Source organism: Squalius cephalus, assembly GCF_949319135.1.
Source record: "Squalius cephalus genome assembly, chromosome: 21".
Classification (NCBI taxonomy): Eukaryota; Metazoa; Chordata; class Actinopteri; order Cypriniformes; family Leuciscidae; genus Squalius; species Squalius cephalus.
This window is the reverse complement of record NC_137142.1, coordinates 22,326,217-22,343,027: the sequence shown is the minus strand read 5'-3', so window position 1 is coordinate 22,343,027 and position 16,811 is coordinate 22,326,217. Positions and strand designations below refer to the sequence as shown.

Genomic DNA, 16,811 nt, shown 5'->3' with positions numbered 1-16,811 from the left:
CAACCTTCTATAGTTTATACACTAATCTTGGAACAATATTGCTAGTATATTTAAAAAGATATATAATATTTATCTTTATCTTTTCTTATTAAAATTATAGGCAAATAAATAATTGAAATTGCAAACAAATGGTTTTATCATTTACTATGTTGAAACCAGACCTTTTTTTTATTTATTTTTTAGAAAAAACAAAAGTGAGAAAACATTTCTTGTCCAATGATTCATTTATTGAGACTCATTTAGACTAAAAAGAAAACTTGAAATGCTAAGTTGTATTCAAACATTTCTGCCTTGTACATTCAATGCTTTGAGCAACCTCAATATTACGGTTTGAAGCATGCAATTCCTTAACCCCCCTCCAAAAAAAATCCAAACCTCATCTCTGGCTACTCAAAAATGGCACGCATTATTTGTTAAAACAGCAAAAGGACAAATTTACAGTAGGCTCTAAAATAAATCATACAGCTCTCTACGAGGGTCTCAAACTGTTAAACTGAAATTTGTGTGACTGAGCAAAAATTAAGGCTTGCTTGTAACTGTCAGTCACACATGTAACGTTTGTCTAACATACGCTGCGTTAGTTCTGCAAAGGTCTGTCAAGTAGAGCGCATGCTTTGAAACCCTTATTCCAGGCCGAGATATCAAAAGATATTTACAGGTATGGCCATCATGACCCTTTCTCCATAGTGAACGGGAGAGATTTCACTGTCTGTAAATTGGAGTAAAAAGATACATTATACACACCGTATCAAAGAGCTCTAGAATCTGAGGAGAACAGGGAGCTAATGTGGATTAAATATACACCACTGCACATAGAAATTCATTTACACGTCAACATTTACAAGACACAGGTCCAATGAACCCCCAAAAAGTGCCTTTACTTGCATTTGTTTGCCAAGTCAGAATGCAGAATGAAAGTTTTTGAAAGAAAATACTTGGTTCAAAAAACCATTTACACCAAGGGCTTTCTGCAATGTACCTGTGAAGTTCCTGAAGCTGGGATTTAAGGGAAAATCAGCAGTTTTCCTCAAGATATGCAGTAAAAAAATGGTGGGGATACAAGAGATATAATACATCTCCAATTCCACTAAAACAGGAACAAATCTCATGAATGAATTCAGATTTCCATTGAAGGCGATCATCTCAATTGCCTCTAATCTAAATTTGCATCTTTACAATAAAGGATTCCTCCCCATCCAAAGCTTGTAGGGAAAAGATGATGTGCACCTATTAGTTTATAGTGTGTGTAATAGAGAACAAAGGTCAGATCACTGTGTCTGGTACCCGGCCATGCCAAAGTTAGCCTGGTTCAACACTTGGCCAGGCTGAGCCTGAGAGGGTTGTGTCCCAAAGCCTCCCACCCAGGCAGGAGACTGTGATTGTCTAGAGCAGAGAACAACAAAAAGTGGGTTAAACATTTTCCTACATAGGCACTACACTCAACACAAGTAAGCCATGATACATTACACACATAGAAATCCATGAAAACTTACTCTACACCAAATCCTTGCTGATTCCATGTTTGTCCATACATTCCATAGGATGGTACTTGCCAGCCATTCGTCATGTACTGACCGTATTGTTGAGGATTGCTGTACATTTGATTCCAATGTCCCCACTGACCGTACTCCATCTGTGAAGGAAGCATCAAGAACTTGAGCTTGACTTTTCTACTGTTAGGACACTGAAGATGAAAAACACATGCTGGCCTTTCAATCTATCAATCTATCTATCTAATCTATGGGATAGATTCAATGGCACATTAAAATGAGATTGAGATTAATAATACTACTAATAAAGCAAATTCACAAGCACTTACCGGTTGGACATTTTTGGCCATGTCAGGTGACTCTTTGCCCCAGTAGCACTTCACAACATGACCTTCGATGGTGGTACCATTCACTGAGACGATGGCATGAGCAGCACTTTCATGAGAGGAGAACCTGACAAAAAATGATGTTGATGATTGAAGAAATGAAAGAGCACAGCAATCCTATGGTTTACAATAAAATCAGAGGGACTGTCTTTGTCACCATCTAATTAAATCTTTATATTTCCTTTGAAATTAACAAGTATATGATAGAAATAATATATTAGAAACATTGTTATAAATAACATTGTTATAAATACATATAATAAGTAATAAATTATACATGTAACTTATACAAGATTTTTGAAATAAAATGCTGTTTTTACTTGATTTTATTTTTTAAATGTAATTTATTCCTGTGATGGCAAAGCTGATTTTTTTTCCAGACATTACTAGTGTCACATGATCCTTCAGAAATCAGTCAAATATGCTGTTTTAAAAACATTTATTATCATCAATGTTCAAAACAGCTGTGCTGCTTAATATTTTGTATGGAAACAGTGATACTTTTTTCAGGATTCTTTGATGAATAGAAAGTTAAAAAATAACAGCATTTCTTTGAAACGGAAATCTTCTGTAACATCATAAATGTCTTTACTGTCACCACCACTGATCTATTTAATGGATCTTTTATGTATTATTTCTTAAAACAATCTTACTGACGCCAAACTTTTGAACGGTATTGTAATTAATAATAATTTATTTGTGTGTTTTTATTTCTTTCAAAGACTTAGATGTGTAACAAGAGGTTGCCTGATTGTTTTTTTGCATTAGTTTATGTTGCCCCCTTTTGGGAAATCAGTTTAATATTATGCTGACATTTGGCCTTATTGCTATTGGTATTTTGCTGGCTTGGCTGATTAAGATAAGTTGTCAATCCATATTATCTATTTTTCGGTGTGAAAAGAGTAAAAATGAGCAAATAAGTATTGATTTCATTTCAGCAACTTAATTGCAGCTCATACTATTCAACCACAACAAGCAACCATTAACGTCTTACATATTTATTATAATTATAGATGCTTCTACAATACTTTACATTGTACATTGACTGTCCACATCATAAACCATCTAAATATAAGACAACTGAAAACATCAGAGGAATAGTTACTTGAATGATACCTGATAAACGAATAACCCTTCTCTGGGAAAACTCTGATCTCCATTATCTGTCCGAAAGGAGAAAACGTCTGTCGCATAAGGTGTTCTGTTTGAAGAGAGCAGTGTGAGTCACATATACTCCTACTAATACTCAGAACAAGTGATTAAAAGGACAAATGCACACATACCTGTGAGACCTGACTGAATGCCCCCGCAGTACACTGTGCAGTTCTGAGGACTCGACTGGTTCACCACCTCATCAAACCTAAGCTGCTTGGAGCTGTCTGAAATTGTCCCCAATTACAGTCACAATAAATTAGCTCAACTCAAAGACAGTTAGCAAACCAAAGAAAGACAAAGTGGATTGAGATCAGACTTACTTTCTTGCACACTCTTGGGGGCAGGTGGTTTCCGAGTAGCCCAGTTAGTCCGGATTTGCCGTCCACCAAGCCACTGACCGCCCATGTGTACTATAGCATTCTCAGCATCCTAAAAGAGAAGAAACTACAGATTTAACAAACAGGTAAAATCAAAACAAAAAACACAACCTCTCAGCAGCACTACTAGTCTTTCAATAGTTTATCTTTATAATTAGGAACTACCCACATAAATGTCCTAATTTGCTTTTAAGTACTATTACTAAACTGACTAAAACCTTACACTCAAACAGCACACTCAACTCTAACAGTCTGACTCATCCCAGTAGATTGAATATCTGAAATACTACAGCTATAATATGAATTGTAGTAAACAGAAATAGAATAACCTTCACTCTGTGTTCCTGTACTGGAGCCTTACCAGTTTGTTATAGAAGGACACAAATCCATACCCCTTTGATTTCCCTGTTGTCATATCCTTCACCACTCGTGCATCCCTGAAAGAAAAACGTAACAACGGAAAAGTCAGTCCATTGAAGGCTTGCTAGAGGATCTAAAAAAGAAAGGAACCACACACACATTGCACTGTACTGACACTGTTACAATATCCTAAGTTATTCTAACAAAACTTTACACTAACAACTGCATATTATCTTGATTACTGGTACTTAAAAAAATTATATAAAATAAAAAACAAGTACAAAGTCATGCAACCTACACTACTGCATGTGTTTAAAAGCTCCTGCAAACATTGCAACTTTTCTTAGACAACTCCTGTGACACAACATAATGGTCCAATCTTCATCTTAATCACTAGTACTTAATCTCTTATATTAGTAAAAGTCATCAATGTCATTACCATGCATTCCTAGTTTGAACTGCTGTCTCTAATTCTACTCAAGAATACATAGAAATATCAAAAGAGAAAAAAAGGAATTAAACGGCATACATGGCCTGTTAACAGATTTCTTTATTTTTCCTGGTCAATTCTTTACCACCAATATGGAGTTTGGGAAGCTGAAAATTTCGAGAAATTAACATTTTCAGAATTTTAGGAGAATCAAACTATCAACACAACTAGGAAAACCATCATAAAACAAATTTACAAGCAAAAATTGTTTGAATTGTTAAAAGTCTACACTACGTCAGCGTTAATTGAAAAATATTGCAGTATACAAATATGAAAAGCAAAGAGTAAATAGAAAAAAAATCTACATCTGAGTTCCCAGAGTGCACAGTTCCTTGCTGTTAGCCTTCAAGCTCCTGTCCAATCCTATGAGCATTTCTGTAAAATAACCAGAGCTCTATTAACTGACACTCAGAGCTAAAGGAGACTCTGAAATTTTTGCAGAGTAGCAGTGCATAATGGTTTTTTTTTTGTGTTGACAACTACAAATTTAATTTATGTAAATGAAAACTACTTACCAATTTCGGAAAAGCAGTGAAGTGATGAAAATTTTTAAGGTGCACTTTACAACAGATTGATCTGGGTACACAATATTGACTATACTGCCCTGTGCTAGCTGATAATACTGATTATGGGACTATTACATTTATCAAGGAGAAATAAGGCTTTCATTACTGACAGAAATGTGACTGAAGTGCCAGCTAATCCCAGCACAAATGACAAACGTAAAGTAAATGCTCATCTTTGCATCAATTTATTCCTAAAATGAGCAAATATGTTAACAACTATAAACAACCAAAGGTAACCAAAATAAAATAAATAAATCTATGAAATTGTTTCCACAGTTTTAGGGAAAACAGGGGTTAAAAAAAAAATAGAGAGCGCAGTCATATGACTCAAAGTAACCTCACACCACCACTCGACATTATTCAGACAAAAGCTAAACATATTCCATAGAAAGGTGTGACTTCATGACACTTACGAGATTTTCCCAAAGGGTGCAAATGCAGCTCTGATGTCATCAGTTGTGATTTCAGGGCTCAAATCTCCCACAAAAACATGAAAGTGATCTGCAGAAAAATGACATTTAACAAACAATTACATAAAAAAAAAAAAAAAAAAAAAAAAAAAAAAATCCAATTAATATAAAAGACAATAACTTACTAGATGTATCTTTCTTCTGACTGCTAGGAGTAGTCGCCCAATTTACCTTGACTTCCTGTCAATAGAAATACACTTGTTGAAGCCATTACCTTCGGTAACATGATATTCAGGGTGCAACGAACCACAATAAACATCAAACCACCCAAATCTTGTTACACTTGTCTAATGAAACAATGCCGCAAGATGCACCTTTCCCAAAATCTTCCTTCCGTTCATGGCGGCTAAAGCAGCAGCAGCGTCTCTGTGTTCAAAGAATTCCACAAAGCAATACGGATCATTGCTTGTTTGCTGCAAAACAGAAAATCCAATAGAAGAGTTCACCTTCCTGCTGCTATCGGATTGCTGAGAAGAAAAGCCAGGAAAATATATTATTGCAAAGTCATGGGTATTGGGTGGAAGACTCTGTTTAATATTTTCTTTCATTAACATCATTTTGGTTTGATTTTAAGAAATAAGAAAATGTAAGAAATTATGATTAGTTTGTTCTAGGATCATTTAAAAGCAAATTTATTCCAAATATTAACATAAATGTAATTTGGCTGGTGTTTCCACACAAACCCATTTACACTCACAAACTCATCATGGAGGAGCTCAAATACAGAACATTTCAGGGAACATTTGGAAAAACATAATTTGTGATTATTTTTTTTACCTCTGTTATCATTTTACAACTTTTACATGGCCCAATCTGAGTAAATAACTGAAGGATCAAGTTCTCGGTTACATCTCTTGAAAGATTCCCCACGTAGCTGAAAAAGCAGATAAAACATACATTCATTTAAAAGATATAAACAGTAATTATAGATTACCCCCTTATAATTTAGCACATGTTTTTAGACTACATCTAGAGAAACTACATTAATCTACATATGGGTTTTTAAAAAAAGAGAACATGATACATCACTGATATGACCACAAATTAATCTTAAAACGCCAATATAAACTTGCTGAGGCCCTAACCTATCCCCAAAAAATAAATCTTCTGAGTGTCCTTCTGAGCTTTTTAAAACTACACACTATACATTATAATAAAATAATTCAAATGTATATTTGAGAGTCCGTATGGCTATGAAACAAAAAAAACCCACATATTTCTTAGTGCAGAGATAAAACGCCCTCCATGTGAAAGAGTAAACTAAAGATATTTATAGATGAGCTAGGTATAGATATGACAGCCCCCCCTTTTTTTGCGTGAGTGACATTAGGATGGGAACACACATTTGCCCTCATAACTGAACTATTGAAAATATGTGTTACAGATAATCATCCAGTTAAATCAGGAGAAATTTTAATCTCACGGCGTTGTACAAAATATAAAATTCACACTTCTAGAAAAAGATAGCAGGCCTGAGATTTAGTTTAGGCCTTTACTAAATGAGCAGACAATGACATAACGTTACTCGTTTAAACACATGGATAATGAACATGGTGGTTTATCAATTTACATATTAACCCCATATACCGTAACTTAGGAAATACAGTTCACATTTAGCTGTTATTTACATTTGATTGGATTTATTTTGATGTGTAGCCAATTTGACTACTTAGCCGCTAGCTTAGCTTAAGAATGCTACGGCTAAACATGTTTCCCACGCTCGTCGGATGAAGATAAAAGCTTTTCGATCTTTCTACTGTACGAAATGTGAGCAGTAGTAACTGACTGAACCCCTGTCGATATTAAACAGTGCTTACTAAAAGCCCTTGATGTCAAAAACGTTTGTAGGACGTCCTATTTGGAGCTAGCTGTTAGCTAGAAGTATGTCAGTGGTGCTAACAATTGATCGGTTATTCACTGAGCACTGACGCGATTTGTGTTTTTCGCTACTTACAGGGTTTTTGGGTGGCTCTCGTCTTCCATTCTTGGATGCCGGAAGGAGTGCTAACAAAACTTGTTTTCAGTAACTCAAATGTTGTTTATTTTTAGGATGAACAATACTGGACTGGAGCTACTTTCAATCTTGAGTAGAAAATGGCGGAACCCGGGTAGTCAGGAAGACAGTCACTGCGCATGCGCAGAAGCAGACGTTTGATCAGACAGACAGGAAAGGGGAGATTGATTAAAGCGCCGTGCTTGTGTTAACTGCAGGTGTAAATATATCATTTTTCACATGTATTTTACTTGATAATGTGACCTTGCATGTTATGTATCTGTATGTTTTCTTTCAGCCTAATCTTTCAAGGATTTTACTTGTTTTCCAGTGACCACTTGTTAAGAGTTTAAATGGATGCCTGGTCTTTGGCGAAAAGAAAAACAGATAGCACGGATACCCTGTAATATTTTAATGATTTGTAGTGATTGTATATTTTAAGAACCAAGAAAACGTCTGAAAATGTCATCACTAAATTCGATTCTTACAAAACTTCCTGTGTAAAATGTGTCTGTGTGTGTATTATGATATAATTTTTTTGTTGTTGTTGCAATGTATTCTTCATATTAAAGGGTGCATGAGATGAGGGTCTAAATATTATAAAATGTCAAATATTTAATTAATAATAGATTTACAAAATACTACTAAAGCTGTACACAACATGTTGAAAGACCAAAGGTATAACTGCATCCCATTATTTAACATTATTGTATTAAATTGTATAGGTTATTACATTTTATCTATAGAAAGTATCGAGGGATTATATGGCCTTTCCTTTACATCCCAAATATTTTAGCATTATGTGATAGATGACAAATGTGAAGAATGACAGAGTAGGCAAGAGATCAGATTTTTTTATTTTTAGAGTATTGCTGTCTGTCTTTAGAGGTGAACACTAAAAAGCAACAAGTGTTCTCGGTCCAGTAAACCGGAGGGGGAGGCGATTAATGAAGTGTCAGAAATCTCGGATCTCTGTCTGGACGGTCAGGGGTCATTTATGGTCACACACGTGGGCGTTACAGTGAACCCTAGAACTTTCTCGGTAGTCTTCGGATGGACCTTGCTGCTTCCAGAAACCCATCCCCATTTACAGTACGTCATCAAACGGACCCTTTAAAGCGTCTGTAGCGGCTGTAATGGCACAATATTCGGGAGCGAAGCAATATCAGAGTATGAAAACACTGTCTCCAGTCGAAACGATGGCAACTAACGATCCTCTACCACCTGGGTGGGAGATCAAAATTGACCCGCAGACAGGTTGGCCGTTTTTTGTGGATCACAACAATCGCACAACGACGTGGAATGATCCGAGACATGACACGGAAAAGGTAAGATAGATCTTGATTTTGCTTTTGGAAGTTGCGCTGTCAAACGTGATCGGTTTTCAGGTGATTTAAAAATGCAGATCTAGATGGCGCGTTTAATAGATTACTTTGGGCTAAGGCATTTTACTGGGTGTTTCATCGAAAAGGACAATTTTGTTGAGTGCGTAGGCTACGATCCCACTCAGTATCCAAATCATACTTGAGCAGACACTGACTGTCTAGGGTAGAAAAGCCACGCACTTGATTTATTTTCTTTAGCTCGCGCAGTCACCGCTATTGAAATAGCGCTTCGCGTGCATTCGAACGGCTTGATGGAATATGCACTGGCGAAATATATTAGTGTGATGATCTCAACTGAAATGATTAGTGTGTGACGCACTGCAGTCATATGTGAGAGTGTTAGAACGACTCCACAATGTTTATTTAAAGCCCCGAGAACTACGCACACTGCGCTTGTTCTCCACATCCCTGGAACCGAACAGTAAAACACGTCCCTCAAAGTTTCCCTTACATGGGATTTGAGAAAGATCCACCCACTCACGGATTTTGTCATTCCCAATGAATGGGCTTGAAAGTTACACACTGGAAGTGTCAAACTGTTCTGGAAGTAAAACATATGGGGTGGGGGGGACACGAGGGCTTGCCAGTTGGCATCCTCCATTAGGTAGATCAACACTTGTCCGAAGTTAGTGTCACCAAGAATCTACTGGAAAGACAGCTGCCAGGAGATAAACTGGGCGCTACTCTTGGTGTCCGTGTCAAAAAAAAAAAAAGTAGAGGGCGTGAGGTCATACTTGCCGTTATTCTCAGTTTACCAACTTGGTTTTGAATCCATCTTGTAAAACTACATAAGCTAAATATCCTAATTTGATAACATTATAAACCTTAAATCAGGTGTTTTTTTTTAAAACCTTTTTTAGGCCTAGGAGTCCTAGAGAAAGGAATCAGATTCAGTGTTGCATTTTAAGCTTGGCCGATAATTAATTGGGTAGGCCTATATTGCCATTTTAATGTCTTTACATATTTGTTTTTATGTTTAGAATGCAAAGACTTGTAGTTGTACATTACATTTTTATTTGGGATGGAGAACAGTTAGCTGAACGTCAGCATCTGAACTTTATCATTTATCATTTTCTGGTACTTGACGCATAGTCTGTTTTTCCTCTAAAAGGCACAACTCATACAGAAGTCACATTCAAACCAAGCAGCTTTCTGTTGCTCAACACAGCAAATTTGCTTGACTAACTTGAACACAAGCTGGGGAATTTTTTTTTTTTGCCATCACGCGATACTCTCAATCACGTAGATTCCAAAGGAGATGACTAGATTTTGTTGGTGAAATTTCGCAGACAATGAGCAAAAGTAACTGTGGCCGCACTTTTATTTAGCAATAATTGGCCCCCTGTTGAAAACCAGTGTCTTTAAGGTATACTGGCTGTTACTGCTGTATACTGCGGCTTCGAAATCAGAATAGGTGTTTTGTGATAATTTGTTAGGGATATTATATCGTTTGATGTTTGTTGTGTCTGTGCACCTCTGATTTACATTGATGAGTAAGGGAGGCCCTCCCCCTCACAAAGAGTATTTTAAGACACAGTGTCAACAGCACAGGAACCCATTGAAAAATGCTGCCGAGAATGAGTCACGGCATTAGAATCGACTGCATACTGGGTATATCCTGTAAGCCAATGCAGTCGCTTAACAGTTGTTGTGTACAGCGAGTTTTACCCACTCATGTTTCATGTTTGATCCTGGACAGCCTTGTCATTGAGCGAGGGCGGACTGACCTTTTCATGTCAAACGGATGAGAGAAAACGCGAGCTGCGTTTTAAGCTGAGTTTTACATTTACAGTTGTGATCAGAATTAATGGCACCCCTGGTAAATATGATCAAAAATGGCTGTAAAAAATAAATCTGCATTTTTTTATCCTTTTGATCTTTCATGCAAAAAAATTGCTAAAATCTAACCTTTCATTGAAGTAAAAGAATTGAAAGTGGGGGGAAAATCACATTATGAAATAAATGTTTTTCTCCAAAACACGTTGGGAACTATTATTGGCACCCTTTTATTAAATAGCCTACTTTTGCAATCTCCTTTTGCCAAGATAACAGCTCTGAGTCTTCTTCTATAATGACTGATGAGTTTGGAGAACACCTGACAAGAGATCAGAGACCATTCCTCCATACAGAATCTCTCCAGATCCTTCAGATTCCCAGATCCATGTTGGTGCTTCTTCTCTTCAGTTCACTCCACTCATCAGGTCAGGGAACTGGGACGGTCATGGCAGAAGCTTCATTTTGTGCTCCCTAACATATTTTTGTTTTGATTTTGATGTTGTTTTGGATCGTTGTCCTGATGGAAGATCCAACCGTGGCCCATTATAAGATTTCTAACAGAAGCCATCAGGTTTTGATTTTTTATCTATTGATATTTGATAGAATCCACGATGCCATGTATCTGAACAAGATGTCAGGACCTCCAGCAGAAAAATATTCCCACAACATTAAAAGATCCAATGGTATATTAAATTGTACACATGGGGTACTTTTTATCCTTGTGTGCACCAAACCCATCTAGCGTGTTTGCTGCCAAAAAGCTCTTTTTTTTAGTTTCATCTGACCACAGAACCCTGTGCTGTTTGAAGTTCCAGTCGTGTCTGACAACTGAATTTGCTGGAGTTTCTTTTTGGATGAGCGAGGAGGATTTTTCTTGAAACCCTCCTAAACAACATGTGGGGATGTAGGGGTTGTTTTTTTTGTTTTTGTTTGGTAGGCTTCTGACCCCAAGACACAACTAATCTCTGCAATTCTCCATCTGTTATCCTTGGAGAGTCTTTGGCCACTCAAACTTTCCTCCTCACCGTTTATTAAGACAATATAGACACACGTCCTCTTCCTGGCAGATTCGTAACATCTTTAGTTGATTGGAACTTCTTAATTATTGCCCTGATGGTCAAAATGGGGATTTTCAATTCTTTAGCTATTTTCTTACGGCCACTTTATATTTTGTGATACTCAACAATCTTTTGCTGAACATCAGAACTATATTCTTTGGTTTTACTCATTGTGATGGATGTTTCAGGGAATATTGCCTTTGTATTTGGCCTTTGGCCTCCTATTTATACTCATGTGAAACAAGAAGTCATAGCTAGAAAATTTCATGTTTTTCAAGTCACCCTGGTGTGCTAAAAAAAAGGTAAATATTAATGGGAATATACTTCAGAGATATTTTACTCGTAAAAAATTCTAGGGTTGCCAATAATTGTGGCCAACGTGTTTTGGAGAAAAAACATTTATTTCATAATGTGATTTCCCCCCCACTTTCAATTACTTTTACTTCAATGAAAGGTTAGATTTTTGCAAATTGTTTTAATGAAAGATCAAAAGGATAAACAATGCAGATTTATTTTCTACAGCCATTTTTGAACATATTTACCAGGGGTGCCATTAATTCTGACCACAACTGTACGTACTGGATTGAAGCAGTGACTGAACCCACTAGCAAGTTGATTGGTTGGCCGCAGTAACATAATAAAGAATATAATTTTACTTTAGACAGATTTACAACGGGTGGAATTCGCATATAACTGAGTATGACAAGTCGTAAAATTCTACAACTTGACAGTGATGTGAAGCTAATAGGAAAAATTTAGCAGGTGTAAAACACTGTTAATCACATCACAAAATGTGTCATATGTCTATGAGAGTGACTTTCAGTTCACAAAATGTGTATAATCATAACTGATAACTGAGTTTTTAGACGTTGTGCTTTGTAGTAAAGCTCTATTTGAACACTTCTATTTGACGTTTGTCAATGTTTAACTCCCAAACGTTTGTCCCCATTGTGGCTATGGTGTATATATATACCCATTATTTTCCTTTTACAGTTTAGATTAATTATGAGAATAATGATCTAGGTACTGATTATGCAGGGTTATTACACATAAAACATCTACATACCATTAACTCTGGCTTGTTTTTAATATTTTTGGCCTTAGCAAAGTCATTGGTGCAAGTCAAAATATTTTGTCATGCTGCTTGTTAATAATTGGAGCTTAGGCCTACTCAGTAACCCAGTCAACCGCATGCTTTCGTTATTTGCCTTCTCCTGCAAAACAATTTGCCATATAGCTATTAAATACTTCAGCAGAGAAGGAATGAAGAGCATCATCAGAAGTGATGTTGTTGATCAGACCTATGTTTACCAGAGTTTATTGCATTACTTGCATTATGGTGTTAAATTTGTCATCATTGCGTGAGGTTATAACCAGTTATTTTTGAATAGTGTTTTCAACTGCTTATTTATTTATTTATTTTTTCAGATTTTTTCAAATGGCCCCTCTATGTCCTCAGAGTCTCCTCAGGACATGCACAAAACCTTTATTCAAGAGATGAGGCAACCAATGCTACGCCAGGGCTACATCCCCATCCCAGTCTCCCATGAAAACACTGAACCCAGGCTGCAGCAGTATCCGAGTTTCTCTTACTTCCATCCAGCAGTGCAGCAAAACTTGAGAACAGATGGACGTACACCTTCCCCGACCCCAACAGCACACTGTCGGCCTAGATCTCCAGTGCAGGCCCCATCAGAGGCATGTTTGTCTTGCTCTCCTGCTTTACATGGGCCTGAGGTAAGCCCATTAGACCCTTTTAGATATGGTAGTTTCTGTCGGACTTTGGATTCATTGTGGAAAGATTCACATTCATTTATTGACTATGCTTCTGAAGGATATTCACTTGAAAATTTCCCTTGGTGCCCTGTATTTTCTTGCTAAAGAATTTGTGCAATAACAGTGGCCTTTTTAGCTGTGCAATATGACGCCCGTCTACATGTTCTGCTCCACTGTATGAATTGTTTAGGTGAGATACATGTGATTGATTTATTTATTTATTCTGTGATTTGGAAATGCAGCATACACTGAGCCCAAGACAAATTTCCCTAAGGTGACAATAAAGTATATTGTATTGTATTGTATTGTATATTTGGTTAAACTTTATTTTAGTCTGTAACTATACATTTAAGTACTGAGTAATATTAAGTAACTACATGTACTTGCTATAGGGTTTAGTTTAGGGTTCGTTGCATGTAATTATGCATAATTTATAGTTATTACTATAGTAACTACATTCAACAGTAACACTGTAAAATAAAGTGTTACACTACATTTTAAAAATGTCATAGTTTTATAGGTTTCTGAAAATTAACACTTGCTAAAAGTGGTAATATAAACACATTATTGCTGATTCTAATGTTCTGTCTTTATTTACTGTGGCACTTCACATTGTTTTGTCAACCCTTGCCCAAGTTAATGCAATACAATATTATTGTGTATTTTTTTTTTTAAATAAATATTATATATATATATATATATATATATAATCAATGTAATGTATCTTTGCTGAATAAAAGTATTAATTTCAATGGTAGTGTATAGTGTAATGGTAGTGCTAGCTTTTTCCAAAATCAAACTGTATTTTCATTTTCACTAGGTTCATCAACCACAGGTGACAAACCAACAAATCAGTGGCCTTCATCAACAGCCCCGACCCAGCAATACAGGTCTCCGGGCAGGCTACATCCCTATTCCGGTGATCCATGAGGGTGTAGGGGGGGGCCTACAAACCCAGCCTAGCCAAAGTTCTCATCCCACACGAGAAAAAATCCCAATCTACCGTGAACAAGTGCCCATTCAGATTCAACAGAACCGCGCTGCCAGTCCCATCCCGGTCCCCTTAAGGGCCCAGTCACCAGTCATTTCTCAGATCATGGGAGAGAGACCCCAGGTATGTGTGTTTTTAGTAAGATATTAGGTATTTTTTGGCATAAGCTCAAGCCATTAATGTTCATTTCTGTAATATTTAGTGCTACATCACCAAAGTGTTCAGAAGTAATATATGAAATTAAAGTAAATATGTTAACATTGCCAGATCCAGCAACACATTGGACACGCAGTAATACCACCTAAAGCTGAACAACCAGTTGAAGAAATTGTCAGAGTGTCACCCGCATTTGAGTTTCCCATTCAGAGAGTCAGTGACGTTCCTCAACAAATATATCATCAGCCAGTGCACCAACAGCAACAAAAACAACAACCTACACAAACACCTCAGCCAAAAGCACAACTACCTACACCGCAGTCACCGCAGATATCAGAGACATCCAATATTACCATACAAGTTCCTCCAGCACCAGAACCCCAGGAAACAGCTGCCCCTCAAACACCTCAAGACGTCCCACCTCCATACGTCCAGCCTGAGGAGACTCTGGAACAAGATCTGAGTCACCCAGGACTGATCAAAGTGCATCAGATATTGGAACGTGTGGAGAAACTGGCACAGGAGGTGAAATGTTTCGATGGGAAGAAGAATGATAAAAGATACTTGTTGCTGGAGGAGATGTTGACCAAAGAACTGCTGGCTCTGGACTCGGTAGACCCTGAGGGTCGCCCAGATGTGCGTCAGGCTCGGAGGGATGGTGTCCGCAAAGTTCAGACCATTCTAGACGAACTGGAGGTGTTTGGAGAGCAGTTGGAAAGGCTGGCTGGTGACAAGTGCCGCGAGGCGAAAGGAGAGCCAAGTATGATTCATCAAGCAAATACAGAAAAGGTCAAGGAGATTTCATAATCGCACAAATTCGAGAAGAACACTAATCAAATCCCCATTCTTGTTTTTACTTGCACAATTACTATTAGTTGCATGCACGAATAATTGAAGTTTTCTGTTGGAAATTAAATTATCTAATGTGATTTGTTTACTGAGTGCAATCATGTGTGCTGTTATGTGATGCTGCTGTTGTCAAATCTCACCATGCCAGTGTCTTATAGCAAAAGACATAGTGGTGACAAGTTTTATTCAAAAACATACATGAAAACGAGGCCTTGAACCAGAAGAAAGTATTTTAACGTCCAATAAGTATCTTTTGTACCATGTGGAATAAATGTTAAAATGCTTTTTAATAATCCTCAAAAACATAATGTTTTTTTTGTTTTTTTGTTTTGAAGTAGTGGGCCATTACAGTGAAAAACTTTGATTTGATTTGATTTGTAACATTTTTTCGTGTGTGGACTAAAATAGAAGAAATTTATACATTTGAAATATAAAGGCATTCATTTTGGTTTTGAATTCTGGGAAAGTTTTGTTTTTTTATATATATATATATATAATGTATAAACAATTATTGCCTTTTAATATAAATGTTTGAACATCATACAGGGAGAATAATTCGTTGTTGAGAGCAAGCTTTGCTGACAGTTCCCTGAGATGGTTCGAACTCTTGTCAGTATTGTTGTTTGTTGAATGACAGTGATACAAATAATGCTATATTTTTAATCTATTTTTCTGTGCCAAAAAGAACATTTCCAATAGTAAGAATGTTCTTCTTAAAAATGTTGAATCTAAAAAAAAACACATTATAAAATTTTCACTGAATATATGGTCGCCTTATGTTTAAGGAACGGTTTGTTAAAGCAGTCAGGGTCGGTCCAAAGTTGTGGTGATTCATGAACTCAAGAGGTACCAAAATAATTCTGTTTTATCAACATTGTGCCCTTGAGCAAGGCAACTTAATCACAACATGCATGAAATGGACTTGAAATGAGTGTACCAAAAATTACTTTGTATAATGTGTCAGCTCAATTCAGTTTAAAAGAGAGTGCTGTCTCACATTACAGTTGTGAGGCTTTTTTATCTCAATGACCTATTACTGACTCTGATATCGTAATAATAATGCGAACAAAACTGGTTTCAAAGTCTGTTTTGTGAAATAGTATGCAATGTTCAGTGTTCACAGCTTGGAAATTTGCAGTTTGTTAAAATGTCGACATGATATGGTCACATAAGCATAACTGCAAATAAAATATAATAAAGCAATTTGCTTACATTAAGTTGCATGGTTTATAATTTTACAACCACGGTTTAAAATAGATGTATGCTGTGTCCAGTAACTGTGTTTGAAGTGCAAAGGAACAAACAGGATAACTACTGCATGGACTATCCAGTGGTTTATTAGGTATTATTTTTAAACATGTAGGTCAACCAAAACACAGTAATAAAAAAGGTCAGCTATAGGAAAGTCAAGAAATTAGTCAGTGGTAAAGAGTCTTTTTAGACAAAATTTGCAGAATAAATGTTTCTTGAAAACTAGAGTGAGACCACAGCATTATGTAATCAATTGGGGATAATATTACATCTAGAAAGCAT

The 16,811-nt window shown here is 36.6% G+C and overlaps 2 protein-coding genes across 4 annotated transcripts; one reads left to right on the top strand and one right to left on the bottom strand.

Annotated features, from left to right (window-relative positions):
* Positions 1-205: 205 nt before the first annotated feature.
* On the bottom strand, positions 206-7,433 carry tial1 (TIA1 cytotoxic granule-associated RNA binding protein-like 1). Of its 3 annotated transcripts, none has more exons than XM_079855201.1 (12): positions 7,249-7,433; positions 6,072-6,168; positions 5,609-5,761; positions 5,420-5,474; positions 5,238-5,325; positions 3,770-3,845; positions 3,352-3,460; positions 3,160-3,255; positions 2,993-3,077; positions 1,820-1,943; positions 1,494-1,633; positions 206-1,383 (listed from the first exon to the last, which is right to left on the bottom strand). In XM_079855201.1, the coding sequence occupies exons 1-12, from the start codon at positions 7,275-7,277 to the stop codon at positions 1,269-1,271; spliced, it is 1,167 nt and encodes a 388-aa protein (XP_079711327.1). In that variant the 5' UTR covers positions 7,278-7,433; the 3' UTR covers positions 206-1,268. The 3 variants fall into 3 exon arrangements, with proteins under 3 accessions (XP_079711327.1, XP_079711328.1, XP_079711329.1); XM_079855202.1 differs by having other exon boundaries at positions 5,609-5,707; XM_079855203.1 differs by lacking the exons at positions 5,238-5,325; positions 5,420-5,474; positions 5,609-5,761; positions 6,072-6,168; positions 7,249-7,433 and adding exons at positions 4,298-4,365; positions 4,564-4,636.
* A 27-nt stretch (positions 7,434-7,460) lies between these two features.
* Positions 7,461-16,489, top strand: bag3 (BCL2 associated athanogene 3). Its single transcript, XM_079855199.1, has 4 exons — positions 7,461-8,615; positions 12,935-13,243; positions 14,103-14,396; positions 14,541-16,489. The coding sequence occupies exons 1-4, from the start codon at positions 8,424-8,426 to the stop codon at positions 15,234-15,236; spliced, it is 1,491 nt and encodes a 496-aa protein (XP_079711325.1). The 5' UTR covers positions 7,461-8,423; the 3' UTR covers positions 15,237-16,489.
* Positions 16,490-16,811: the final 322 nt, after the last annotated feature.